The 13487-nt window shown below is 41.2% G+C and overlaps 1 protein-coding gene across 3 annotated transcripts in view; it reads left to right on the forward strand.

Annotated features, from left to right (window-relative positions):
* The window catches only part of dpy19l3 (dpy-19 like C-mannosyltransferase 3), a 104533-nt gene that overhangs the window by 17302 nt on the left and 73744 nt on the right, over window positions 1–13487 (forward strand). For all 3 annotated transcript variants that reach the window (XM_050049999.1, XM_050049991.1, XM_050049983.1), the window contains exons 4-6: window positions 2213–2303; window positions 7996–8117; window positions 8983–9128. In XM_050049999.1, the coding sequence (XP_049905956.1) occupies window positions 2213–2303; window positions 7996–8117; window positions 8983–9128 (359 nt within the window). The remainder of the gene's footprint in view (window positions 1–2212; window positions 2304–7995; window positions 8118–8982; window positions 9129–13487) is intronic.

The raw sequence follows: 13487 nt of genomic DNA on the forward strand, positions 1-13487 counted from the left end.
CATTGTTTTCATTTTCTACATCAAAGTACTGCCAAATCTCGCTGGTTTTGCGAGAGTACATCTCTCCAATTCCACTGAGCTGTTTTAAAACTCCAGTCTACTCGAGCATTACTGCGGGGAGGGGGACTGCTGTCTGACGGCTCTGTAGCACCAACTAGTGGCGGGAGGCTGCGTAACAGTTCAGCGGCCTTGCACGTGAATAAAACACTATTTAGTTTAACCAACTAATATTTCTGGTGCCGACTAGCCAGGGGGCGGACGTTTAATTGTTTAGACGTCTAATCGGAGGTGACTATTCTAGCAGGTAACAGCTAACAGTGCTAATACCATAAACCACTTAACAACAGCAACAGTGCAGACAGAGCAAGTGGGGAGAACCAGAGAGGGGCACTCCACTTCCATGACAACACCTTCCCAATACTAGCAATAATCGCCGCATGAGCGCCGCATGAGCGTAGTGCAAAGTGGTGGCGTTAAACTAGCCATTAAGATACAGACATGCATGCACGGCTGTACCGGCATCACACAACAAGCCACAGAGAAGCTTTTATTGCAAAACACACAGAGGGAGCATGACTTCATTCTCAGCTCAGGAAGCCATTACTTCACTTTAGCTTTACATGGCAAATAGTGCTATGCTGCTTTATTAATGCTCTGAATGTCGCACACAGAACATTTAAGGGATGTCTTGCAAAGAATTTTCATTATCAGTATTAATGGAGTATTTAATGAGCATGAGAAGGTGTTGCTGTGCTGGAAGTTTGCTGAAGTTACTAATAAAAGGCGTACACTGTCCCACTCTAACAGGTGCAACAAAATTAATTAGAGTCAGAAAGATGTCAAGAACAGCCTGTTCATGCCCACTATGTCTCCGGAAGAAGTCTAATTAACACCACCTCTGTGGGTAGACCAAGGCTGTGTCATAAGGGTGAAAACTCACTTTATTTCCTATTAACAGTGTTTTCACACCTGGGACTGTCACTGTGTTCACAGCGTCAATCTCTTTTTCCGGTGACGAGGTTCATCATTTCCTCCTGCACCTGTGTGTTGTTGAGAGGTCTTCAGTACTGTATTACTGTATATCAAATACAAATGTCTATGTAAAAATGACTGATATCTCCCTGTGTTATGAACTCTCTGTTGTGCTCCTCAGGTCTCAAAACCCTGCTGGTTTTCACTCAACTAAAAGTTTAAAGAGTTTAAACTAGGTGGATTAAATGAACTAGCTGGTGGGAACACATTTGCCTGGTGTCCTGCATGTTGTTGATCCTCCCTGATTGCTATAGAAGCACATGTGCTGTCAGGTAATGACAGACTGGGTATGATGATCTGCAGGACATCACAGGAATTAAATAGCCAGGCTTATTAAATTCTGCTATCAGTTCTGCTTAAGATGATGAGATGTAGCTGCACAGGCGGGGCTACAGACTACAAAGGGACATTTTATATATAAAAGTGTATTTGAATGTCATTTCATGGAGGAATTTTGTCTTTTTCAGCATGAAAGCTGAATTTGTAAAGCAGATGGAAATCAGCAGGGCTGTTCCATTTAGTGTCAGTTTGTCGATGAATCATCAAGGTTTTCGTCTCCAAAATTTGTTTCTTATGGCTCTTTATAAGGGATGAGCTTTTAATCATGAGTCATCACTGGAAAAAGATGCTATAAATGGCATCGTCATTATACTTTAATATGCTTTGGTTTTTAGAAAGCAGATTTCAAGATCTTTAGGGATGACCACTTCCATCATGGAGGGACAGTGCTGGAGACTTTTAGTTAAATCAGATAACCAATATGTCAAAGAAATATATCACTATAGTTAAAGGATGTATTTTTTGGTTGAGCACAGATGTGAAAAGTATTTACAAACTGGACATGATAGATGGATGATTGAGTTAATATTCCGCAGCCGGTTTTTCACTGTTTGCTCTCAGTTTTTACCCCCCAGTGGAACAGTAATGATGCATGGCAAGCAGGAAATCTCCTGGGAAGACATCGTCTAAGCACCTACACACACACACACACACACACACACACACACACACACACCCCACTACCTGTCGTATTGTTACTGTTGAGGATTACGAGTGTATTAGCCGCTTTGCCTCTATCCTCCATGTTTCTGTCATGCTTTGCCAGGATATCTGTTTTCCATATTTTGGAGAATAGAAGTCTTTGGTTTCATATAGCTGAAATCCCCTTTTTTGCTTTCAGGAAGTGGAGCGGGAGATCTCGTTTCGGACAGAGTGTGGACTGTACTACTCCTACTACAAGCAAATGTTGCAGGCCCCAACAGTACACGAAGGTATACACTATGTTCATGATTATATTATTTTCTGTGTATATATTGCACCAATACTGGCCTTTTATTGAATTAATCAAATATCAGCCTAATTATGGGTCTATTTATGTCATCCTTGATTTTATGAGCCTAATTGACTGTTGACTGAAAACATGTCACCTATAGACGAATTCGGCGAGTGATTTGTGTATGCCGCCATCTTGTGGCGGCGCCATTGCTGCGGTGACATGTGTCAGTCATCAATTCATTATGCTGTCATTGTGAACTGACTCTCTACAGTGACAGCATCATGAATAGCTGGATTGATGATGTTAGACAGTGGCCTCCGGTAACTGATGAAGGTATCTTGAATGAGCACCGATATTAATTCAGAAATTAATCATTTGTTTGAGCGATAAGCAGGAAAGATTAGAGTAATAGGGAGATAATAGACTAGCCAATGTATCATCAACTACATAATTTTTCGGGGTAAGAGCTTCACTCTTGACTGAATGATACACTGCTAATGTAGTATTTTCTCACTGTGTGGAAGCTGTACTAGATACAAATTAATTTCCTAGGATGGTGAAGGCATGACCCGCCCTACTCTGCCTTACTCTGCCTCTGATTGGCTTACCCTGACATTCTTACACGAACTGTAACCAGTCCCACTCATCTTCACTAAACCCGAACCAACCCAACCAATGGATGGTACCAGAGAGTTCATCCCAATACCTGATCTTACATCCACGTTTCCCTCTCTTGCATCTCTAACTTGCATCTAACCTCCGCCCACATAAGACACAGGGGAGAGATGCGAGGATGAGATGTGAAGAAAGATGAAACAAGGAAATACACCTTTAGAGAAATGAGACATATTTCATTTTTAAGTGTCATGTGAAGCAACGTCCGTTTGTGATGACGGCAGCAGCTGATCACAGCTGGATCAGCTATCAGTAGGCTTTAAAGGCTTTATTAAACAAATTAAAGTTCTGTAACACATCAACCCGGCACCCGGGAACTATCAGCCTGGTGCGACTGAATGGAAATGACGATCACTGATGTAAACGTGTTTCTTGCAGGCAGATACTCTTTCTGATTTTAATTGTATCGATATTGAAAGTTGATGAGGGAAATAACAGATCGTGAAGAGAAAAATCTTTCTGATGAACGAAGAAAGTAGTTTGTAGTCCTTCTCTTGCTCAGATGTGTAAGTAGATGGTGGTGAATGAGAAAACAAATTAAATATAAAACGTGGCAGTGATACACTTGAGTTGAATCTCTTATATGTCTTCTCTCTGGTATGAAACTCCAGTGATATTGTGATGTCTTAGTTCAGTCCGGTCAGCTGTGGCGCTGCGCTGTCCAGTCAACTCCCGTCAGCATATCCTGAGGAAGTGTTATATTTGCTAAACACATTTGCTTGTTGGTCCTCATCTTAGAAGCCTTCTCTTTTATTACATTAAAAGTGAAAACATACCTTTTGGAAATACAATCAGGTGTGCCAGCTAAGCAGCCTCATAGGGCAATATCAGAATTAAGTAACAGTCCAATCTGGCATTTTTCTCTATCATACTTATAATCTAGGATTAACCAGCTTTACACTGTGTTGAAAGACCAGTGCTGTTTCTTTACTTTGTCCTCTATGTGTATCATCAGCTGGTGAGTACATTTTGCCTGGGATTTGCAGCTTTAGCCTCAGGTGTTTCAGGATGGTGTAATTTATCTAACTATTAAATATATATTTAAAACCCTTTTTCAGGATTCTTGTTTTAAAACGAGTCAGCTGGCATCACTCAAAAGTCATCCAGAGATGACGTTTTCAACTAGCTAATGGAGCTAAAATTAGATTAATTAGGTTGTAGCTAGGTTGTGTAAAATCATATAACTCGAAAGTTTGTGGATATTTTGATAACTGTGAAACAACTGTAGTAATTGGTACGTGGTATTAATATCACAAAAAAGCGATTCTTGACTAAATAGACTTTTTTTTACATAAGGCAGCTGTCTCTCACTGTTACAAGGGGAAAGACACTTTTTCCCTCCGTTTTCCAGCCAGACCGAACAAATCACTGCAGTTTCTCGTGACGCACAGTCTGGTCTGAGGGAAATTGGTCTAATTATTTGTTCCCATTATCATGTAAAATTCCTAGTTGGAAACGAGCCTAATTTTCGACCAAGGCAAATAATTGAGCTGTTGGCTAATCAGTTGAGGAACTGGCTGACCTCCCTTTCTGTCTCACTCTGTGCTCACTTTTTTTCTTCCTGTCAGCAGAACGGCTAAATATGCAAAAAACTACAGTAGTTTCGGATAAAGGAGGGAGAAGAAAACTATATGGATGGCATGATGGAAGAAATGACAAAGTAACAGATTGATGTGTGGAAGGAAAAGAGTTTGGTGGGAGAAAATAAGCAAGGAGGTGTGAATAAAGAAGAGGAAGGAAAGATACAGAAGCATGAGAGGAAAGGTATAAGGACAGAAGGATAGAGGAGCTAAGATAGGTTAGAAGAATTAAAGTGAGGAAGGTAGGAAGGACTAAAGGAAGGGGGAAAGAATAGGGATAAAGTGAAAATGACAGTTTGAAAGGAAGATAAAAAGGAATGAATGAAGTGGAGTGGGCTGTGTGTGGGTAGTAATGTGTACTTTGTTTATGGAAAACAGTGCTGGTTTTATGGTCTTACATGGATCAAGAACACAGCAGTGATCAGGCTGACACATCCCTGCCTGCAGCAAAAACTCAGCTCTACGCTGCAAGTTTGGTGTCACGCTTCGTTCCAGTCAAACCAAATACATAATAATGATACTGCGCCCAGTGCCCAATTTGGAATAATGACACCAGTGTGTGTGCACTCATATAACATCAGTACTGGTCTTTTTGCAGGCCATGATAATGCCATTGTTAAAGGATAATTCTGGTTTATTAGAGTTAGGGTCTTGTTTTAATAGTATTTGCCTATGATAATGTAAACCAGCAATAATAGATTTTTTTTGGCCACTTGGTGGCAGCAGAAACAAGCTGTGAACACAACACTGCTGAATTATCACCTTCTAAGCTTATGTGGAAAAATTGTTAGGAAACTGTTGCTTATAGGCAAGTCCAGCAGATATGGAGCAATATTTGCCATGTTTGTAGAAGCCTGGCAAATGTTAGTCCAATATATGTTTTCCTTTCAACTTTGTTGTGCAGCCTACTAACTTTTTAGAAAAAATACCTGGCTCTTAAGCTGCTAAATTTGTCAGTAATTCACCACATGCTCACTAACTTTGTCTGTCTACTGTTTGGTGCTGACTCTGAGCAGCTATTGTGCAATGGGGTTTTAGAGCTTTTAATACCTCCATGCTGGCGACAGTGTTGGCCAGAGGCATTATGTTTTTAGGTTGTCCATTTGTCTGTCCCATTTTCTTGAACAAGATATCTCAAGAACGCTGTGAACGAATTTCCTCAAATTTGGCAAAAACGTTCACTTGGATTCTAGGATGAAGTTATAGGTCAAAGGTCATTGTGATCTCACAAAACATATTTGGGCAAAAATTCATTTGTTGATTATGACAAAATTTCACAGAAAGGTCCAATAGGAAAATGATGAAATGATGACATTTTATATCTAAAAGGTCAAAGGTCAACATCATCGTGACTTTTCTGGACATCACTCAAAGCTAGGGGAGATTGTGACCATATTTCACATTTGTTTAGATTATAAATTGGTGACACTAATCTTGGGTGCCCTCCTTAAAACTGTACTGATTGTGTAGATCTTTTCTGCTGCCATATTGAAGATGAGTGTGACGCATCCAGGTTTAAGAATTTGTAGCTTATTTGCAGCAACATCCATATTTGAAGGGTTGTTTATGGTTGTCTACTACATATGAGTCTGGACAGACATTAATGAAAATTGCAACTTGACTGGTTGGAGGAGGCATACAATCACAAGGTGGTAGTTCTAGTTGGCTGCTTGCTACAGCGTAAAACAGTGTTGATGAGAGTGGTGAGAGTGAACTGGAATATTAAAGTAGCAGTCGTCAAGCTAAAACAGCAGGCTGAAAGAGGATAAAACACTCTAAAGCTGAGGGTAATTGCAAAGTAAGGTGATAATTCTCTGTGGGTTATTCACTAAGGGCAACATCTGTCACATGTAAGTAGTCAGTAGGGATCCACTGTAAACGGTAAAAATATTGCCTTGCCCATACAGTGGCTTTAAAGCTTATTGGGAAGAACTTCCCCATCAAGCTCAGTGGATTCTTTTAAATCTCTTCTAAAGACTCACTTTTTTCGATTGGCCTTCTCTTAATCCTGTTTTATTATTGCTGTACTGTATGTTTACTTTGTTGGGGATGGGTGTTTTTAAGTTAATTTTTTAAGGCCAATTTTATTTCTCTTGGTGGTTTTTTATGCTGGCAATTGTATTGTATGTGATATGTTTTATCTCTGTTGTACAGCACCTTGTAACTCGTTTTTGAAAGGTGCTATATAAATAAAGTTACTATTATTATTATTATCCTTCTACAGGATTTCCTGCAGGAAGTTGTTTAACAGAGGCAGTATGCCACCTAGATCATGACTCATCTTCTCTCATGATCACTTTATTTAGTAAATTATGGTGTAAATGACAGCTACACTCAATTATATATGACATTTGCTGTATGAAATAGCTCCTCACCTTTTTATGTTGCTGTGCAGGTGATAGCCGTGGTGGGAGGCATTATGTCCGTCCGTCCATCTGTCCCATTCTTGTGAATGTGATTTCTCAAGAACTCCTTAAGAGAATTTCTTCAAATTTGGCACATAATTTCCATTTGGACTCAAGGATGAATTTTTTGATGGTCAGAGTTCAAGGTCACCATGACCTTGCCTCTGTCAAGGTCATGGTGTCAAAAAGTCAAAGGTCAAAGTCACTGTGACCTCACAAAACACGATTTTTGGTCATAACTAATAGCATTTAATGATGAAGTAATGACATTTTATATCCCAAAGGTCAGAGGTCAGCTTCACTGTTACATCATAATGTTCTGCTAAAATACTTTTCTGGCCATTACTCGACGTCATATCTCAGGAACAGAGAAGAGACATTTGGCCAGATATTGAATTGGTGACGCTAATCTTGTGTGCCTACCTTGAAACTGTGCTAATGACTGTGCAGGCAGGGGTAGGATATATGTGAAGCATTCATGTTTTCACAGACATGGATGTATACTGTAACTGCAACTTGATGGGATTATGGAGGCATACAAGTGCAAGGCTGTAATTTTAGTTTTAGTTTTTCATTATTTTTTTCATGATGTTAGTGGAGATTAATGGGCTTTACAGGCTGCCTTCAGGTGAGGGTGCTATAAAACACTGCAGGATGGGAAGCCCTGACATATTTAGTTATTTTTTTTTATTAAAAAAGGCAGTACAGCAGTACTTAGTAATTTTTATTTGAGCAGAGGGATTTATGTTTGAGGGCTTCCAAGGATAGTTACACTGATGGGTTCAGGCATCCATTGTCCTCTCAGCAATTACAGAATTAAATTCAATCAGAATATTATGTGTTTTTAGTGGTTGACAGACATTTCAAACAGTTATTGTTCTTTAAAAGCAGCACCATACCCTGTAAATGAGCAAAGACAGCTTTAAGAAACATTCATCCTCCAATAATAATTGTTAAAATCAGTCTGTGTCACTGTGAAGAAATGGTGGCATTTCTAAATTGTGTGTGTATGTGTGTGTGTTTCCAGGGCTCTCAGAATTGATCCATGACAACTTGACAGAATCTAAGAGGACCATTAATCTCCTACAGCGAATGAATATCTACCAAGAGGTCTTTCTCAGTGTTCTCTACAGACTGTTGCCCATACAGGTAACACATCACTCAGCTGTCAGCTATTTACAATTGGCTTGTAAAACACAAAAGATTAGAGTAATGACCGCCACACTTCAATGTGATTGACTGTCTCTGTGACTTTTCTTGTCATTTTGGCCCGTGAAATAAAGCATTCCCAAAGTGTGAAAAATGTAAAAATAATATCACACTCCAAGACTGTATTTTGTCGTATTATTTGCCATGCTTTAAAACAAACATTCATGACCAAATCATGCAATGTCAGTGTGATATATCCCTACTGTGTGGAAGCTGTCTTAATTGCTATCAAGGTTTAGGCTAACGTCAGCAGCTCTGTCCTGCTCTTTATTGGATTTGGGGAAGTTTACATCACTTTTCAGTATTACGTAACCTTATTCTGATCTTTAGTAGTTGTGTGTAACAGGGTTTTCAAAAAGACCCTGAGTTATATAGTGGTGAAAAGTTGCTTCAGTCACCTTCAAGTTCCTGGTACTATTATGAAAAGTAGTCATATTAGGAGCCTGTCAGGCATTTGAGATGCTGTGGCATTTTACATTTTGGTCTTTATAGCTGACATGGCTTGGTACACTTGCACTTGTCACACTGGAGGAAAAGGTTCCTGTATTGGCATATCAATTAACTGAGAAACAGTTACTTAACTTCCTCAGAGATCTCACTGTGACAAGATTGCTGGGAAGTGACATATCAGACCAAACTCTGGAAAATGCCTCAGTGTTCCTGAGTGCCTGAGTCAGTCGCTGTCATTGCATTTAACTCTCTATGTTCATTTACAGCATTTAATGCCTAATGAAGTAATGGTTTATTTGTGCGTGTGTGTGTGTGTGTGTGTGTGTGTGTGTGTGTGTGTGTTTGTGTGTTCCAGTCGTATCTGGAGCCAGTGTATTTCTATATTTACACAGTGTTCTCGCTCCAAGCGGTGTATGTGATTGCTCTGTACCTCATAGCATGGCTCCTGTCTGGTTCCTGGCTGGCTGGTATGCTCACTGGGGTCTGGTACATCCTCAACAGGTGGGTAAACAATGTGTTCATGTGTGTGCGTGAGCCAATGGAACTGGGGTCAGTGGAAGTGCAGACATGAACATGGCTTTGTAAATGTTCTGGCAGTTTTACATGTCTGGATAAGATGGGGTTTATTTCCTTATTTAGGATCCCCACACAAGCTTGACAGATCTATGTGTGTGTATATATATGTATATATATATATATACATATATATATATATATATATATATATATACATATAATATATATAAAGCCTCACAATTCTGTCTGTGTAAACACTTTCTAAGAGCCAGACACACCAGACCGTCATTGGAGAACTAGCGGCGACGAGAGCCCCCTGCTGCGTCGCCTCTGATTGCCGTGTCTCAGCCAAAAAGTTGCACATGAACACACCAAACCAATGGCCAACAAGCCCATGTGTTCTGCACCTGTGTGATAGGATATACCCCTCCATACCAGCAGAAAGTGGTTGTTTGTAATCCCCATTCAAAAAGGGAAACTAAAAGACTGTCTTGACGCTAGTTAGCCAGTTAGCACATTAACGTCACAATCCAGTGAAAAGCATATTTACCGTGCACCAGTCAACAATAAAAAACTATCATAAAACGTTTCTGCTAAAGAGCTTGATAGCTGAACATAAACAATCTTACTTCATAACAAGTTTGTTTCAGCTGCACTCCCTTTTGGACTTCAGTTCCTTGTTCACATTTGTCACTTCCATTTCTGTTCTTACAAGCTGAGCTGAACTGCCAATCAGAATGATTTCATTTCCCATTGGGCTCCGCTGTGCCGATGCTGATTCAACATGCTGATTTGGCGGAAAAAAGGCCAACTACAGCCGACGAGGGCCATTGGTGCGGGAAACACCACTTTTTCAAGGGCGTCAGACGCTCACCAATGGCCCAACTTTGAGCGATGGCCAATGATCAGCTTGGTGTGTTAGGGCCCTTTAGATTGTAGTATCACTGCAACAGCTGCTGCTTATTTTGTGACAGGAGTGCGTACAAAAAAATTGTAAAAATGAAAAATTGCAAAAAACAAAACAACTTCCATTAATACCACATGCGTCCCTCTTTTCCTATGAAAGGGGACGCATCATGCTTATTTTCAGGTTCATACTTGTATCTAACTATCTAGTATCTATCTAATCTAGCCCAACACAGCAACGCGACACAGCAACGTATGGTGTCGGCATGGATCGTGAACGACAATGAGTGTCGTACGCGATAATCCATCGTTTCGTCTCGTGTAGTGTGTCATAGTAAACGACAACCGACGCCACGTATGGGACGACTCATGACGTTCTAACAGAAAGTCTAGCATGTTTGATTTTCTTTTTGTCTTTCATGACTGCTCCAGTCACAGCTGTCACTTTGGCCAATAGGAACACAGATATCTGCTGCCGTAGACAACTGTATGTCATCAGTACCCAAGCCTTTAAGATAGTTCCTGTAGGGATTTTACCATGACAGAGAAAGGGGAAAAATGATGGTGTGAAACAGCAGAGGCACTTTATCAACCCGGTGAGTACTGTCATTAGCATTATTCTAGCAAACAATGTTACTTCTTCATACTTGAGACGGACATAAAGTAAGAAAATTAAAAAATAGTGGCTTTTACTTACCACAACTGCAGAGGCTACCAGCTTCATTTGACACAGACTACATTATAAACAGGCCGTTTCTAGTATTTATTATTCCCTCTGTAATTTTCTAGTTTTACTTTTTATCCGCCCCCCCGTTTGCCTTGATAAAGTTAATGCATCGCACCGTCATTTTGAACTCAACACTTCCTGTGTCTGTTTCAAATTAAAAGCCCCTTATAACTTTGGTTGAGAGAATCCCTTCATTTCTAAATAGGCTTTTATTGTGAAAAATTTGCAGGAACTTGTGTAGGATTCAGTGACTTGTATGTTTGCGTACTTCAAATGTAGTTCCTGTCATCTGGTGGCCCTTATTTCGTTACTACAATAACATTTCAGCTGGCACATGAACAGACAGTGACTGAAATAACAGTAATTCTAATAAAAATAGGACAAGAATAACCATTGACATCACACACATCGTGAAGGACTACCGGGGCTGATTGGTGTGGACCATCGTGTAGTCTGTCATGTCTGTCGGCCAAGTCACGGCACGATTTTATGACTCCGCAATCACCCTAGGCGCTGGCAGGGCTTGACAGTGCGAGCGTTTCACTCGCATTTGCGACTAAAAATAGATGTGTGCGAACTGTAAAAAATATTTAGGGGCACATGTGCTCATAAAAAAATCAGCCGAAGCAGCCTATATTTTTGTCAGTAAAAAAATATGATAATCTAACCGCAAATGTTGGAGGTGTGACACGGTTATGGGCGGTTTTCCAAGCCACTGTCGGCACAATAAATATATAACTCCCACTGTCGGCAGCGTGGAAATAAGTCAAAGTGTGGAGGAAGCGGCGGACCTACGGTGAAGCCTGCTCTGTTCTCCCCACAGTTAGGGACTGTTCGCCACGGTACTGCTGCTGGGCAGGGTGGAAATAAAGCCCTTTTCACACAGAGCGCGTAAAGCGCAGACCTCCGCCGACGAACCCATTCATTGTGTATGTGCTACCGCGGCGCAAGAGCACACCGCTCTGCCGCCGAGCTGAGCGGCGCGTGAGAGGGCACATGCCGCGGCCGCCGCCAGCCTGCGCTCGAATTGAAATTTTTTTAATTTCACTGCAACGCGCTGTGACGACACCTCGGCACGTGCAATAGCAGAGAAGAGCCTGAAGTAGACACGGAAGCGGTCACCATGGAGCTGTAGCTCCTGAACGAGCCTGTACTCCCCCAAATCCTGTCTTGCGCGCCTTGCTCTCCGCTTGCTCTGCGCCCTACCCCGCGGTGGGCGCCGCGAAAATCATGCTCTGTGTGAAAGAGGCTTTAGTCAAAGTGTGGCAGAGACGAGGGACTGGGAGAAGCGGCGGACCTCCGAGGAAGCCTGCTCCGTTCTCCCCGCAGTTAGGGACCGTTCTCCACGGTCAGGCTGTCGGCTGGGTGGGAATAAGTCAAAGTGTGGCGGAGAAGAGGGACCGGGAAAAGTGGCGGACCTCCGGCGAAGTCTGCTCCGTTCTCCCCGCAGTTAGGGACCGTTTGCCACGGTACCGCTGCTGGGCAGGGTGGAAATAAGTCCTGCAGAGTTTCAGAGGAGCTGGAGAATGTTTTAGGATAGTAATAACATTATACAAGATAATCATATTGCAACGATAATATATATAAGATAATAACATTAAAGACAAAATTAAATTGCAATACTTTTTCAAAACTTGATGATTTTACCTTTCTGTACATTTTGTATACAAATTCATTAAATAATTTAGCTTGTAAATGTCTATTTGCATCACGTTTATTACGGAAAACACATTATTTGATCAATTTACATTGTGCCCCAAAGTTTTTTGTGCGCTCCTTACTTTTTCAATTTAGGAGCACATGTGCTCCTTGGGAAAAAAGTTAGTGTCAAGCCCTGGGCGCTGGCACTATCCACTTGGGGGTGAGAATCTTCACAGACATCTTAAAAAGTTATTTTTCAGTTGAAAGTCACTTCAGACATCTTCCTACTTACTTAATTATAACATTTCTGTAGTGAAAAGACTGCAAGCAAGTAAGCAAGGGTGTAAACAATGCAGGTTTCAAACTTTCAGGAGAAATTGTGTTTGTAATGTCTTATGTGGAGGGAAATTAATACTTTGTATTTGTCAGACCTTAGAGATACAAACAATGCATTGGTTAGTAACAGTCAATGTAAATCAAAACTTTGCAGGGCATCTTTAAACTTTATCTTCTAACTGCTTCATCCTCTTGAGGGTCGCGGGGGGGCTGGAGCCTATCCCAGCTGACATTGGGCGAGAGGCAGGGTACACCCTGGACAGGTTGCCAGACTATCGCAGGGCTGACAAATAGAGACAGACAACCATTCACGCTCACATTCACACCTATGGACAATTTAGAGTTATCAATTAACCTAGTCCCCAATCTGCATGTCTTTGGACTGTGGGAGGAAGCCGGAGTGCCCAGAGAGAACCCACGCTGACACGGGGAGAACATGCAAACTCCGCACAGAAGGGCTCCCACACCCGGGATCGAACCGGCAACCCTCTTGCTGTGAGGCGACAGTGCTAACCACCATACCTTAAACTTTATCAACTAAAAAAATATTTGGAAAATACATCCACAAGTTTTTGATCATTCATGCAGTCCTGTTGGGGGATTCAGTAGTATTTCTATTCCAGTGTTGCCATTTTGAGTGAATAATGTCAGATAATAATTTCCCCCGTCTTATTTAAGTTAAGCATCTTTGAATCTGAAGATGTGCATCTTTGATAGTTGTTAGCTGTTGGTGC

Source organism: Epinephelus moara, chromosome 1 (genome assembly GCF_006386435.1).
Source record: "Epinephelus moara isolate mb chromosome 1, YSFRI_EMoa_1.0, whole genome shotgun sequence".
NCBI lineage: Eukaryota > Metazoa > Chordata > Actinopteri > Perciformes > Serranidae > Epinephelus > Epinephelus moara.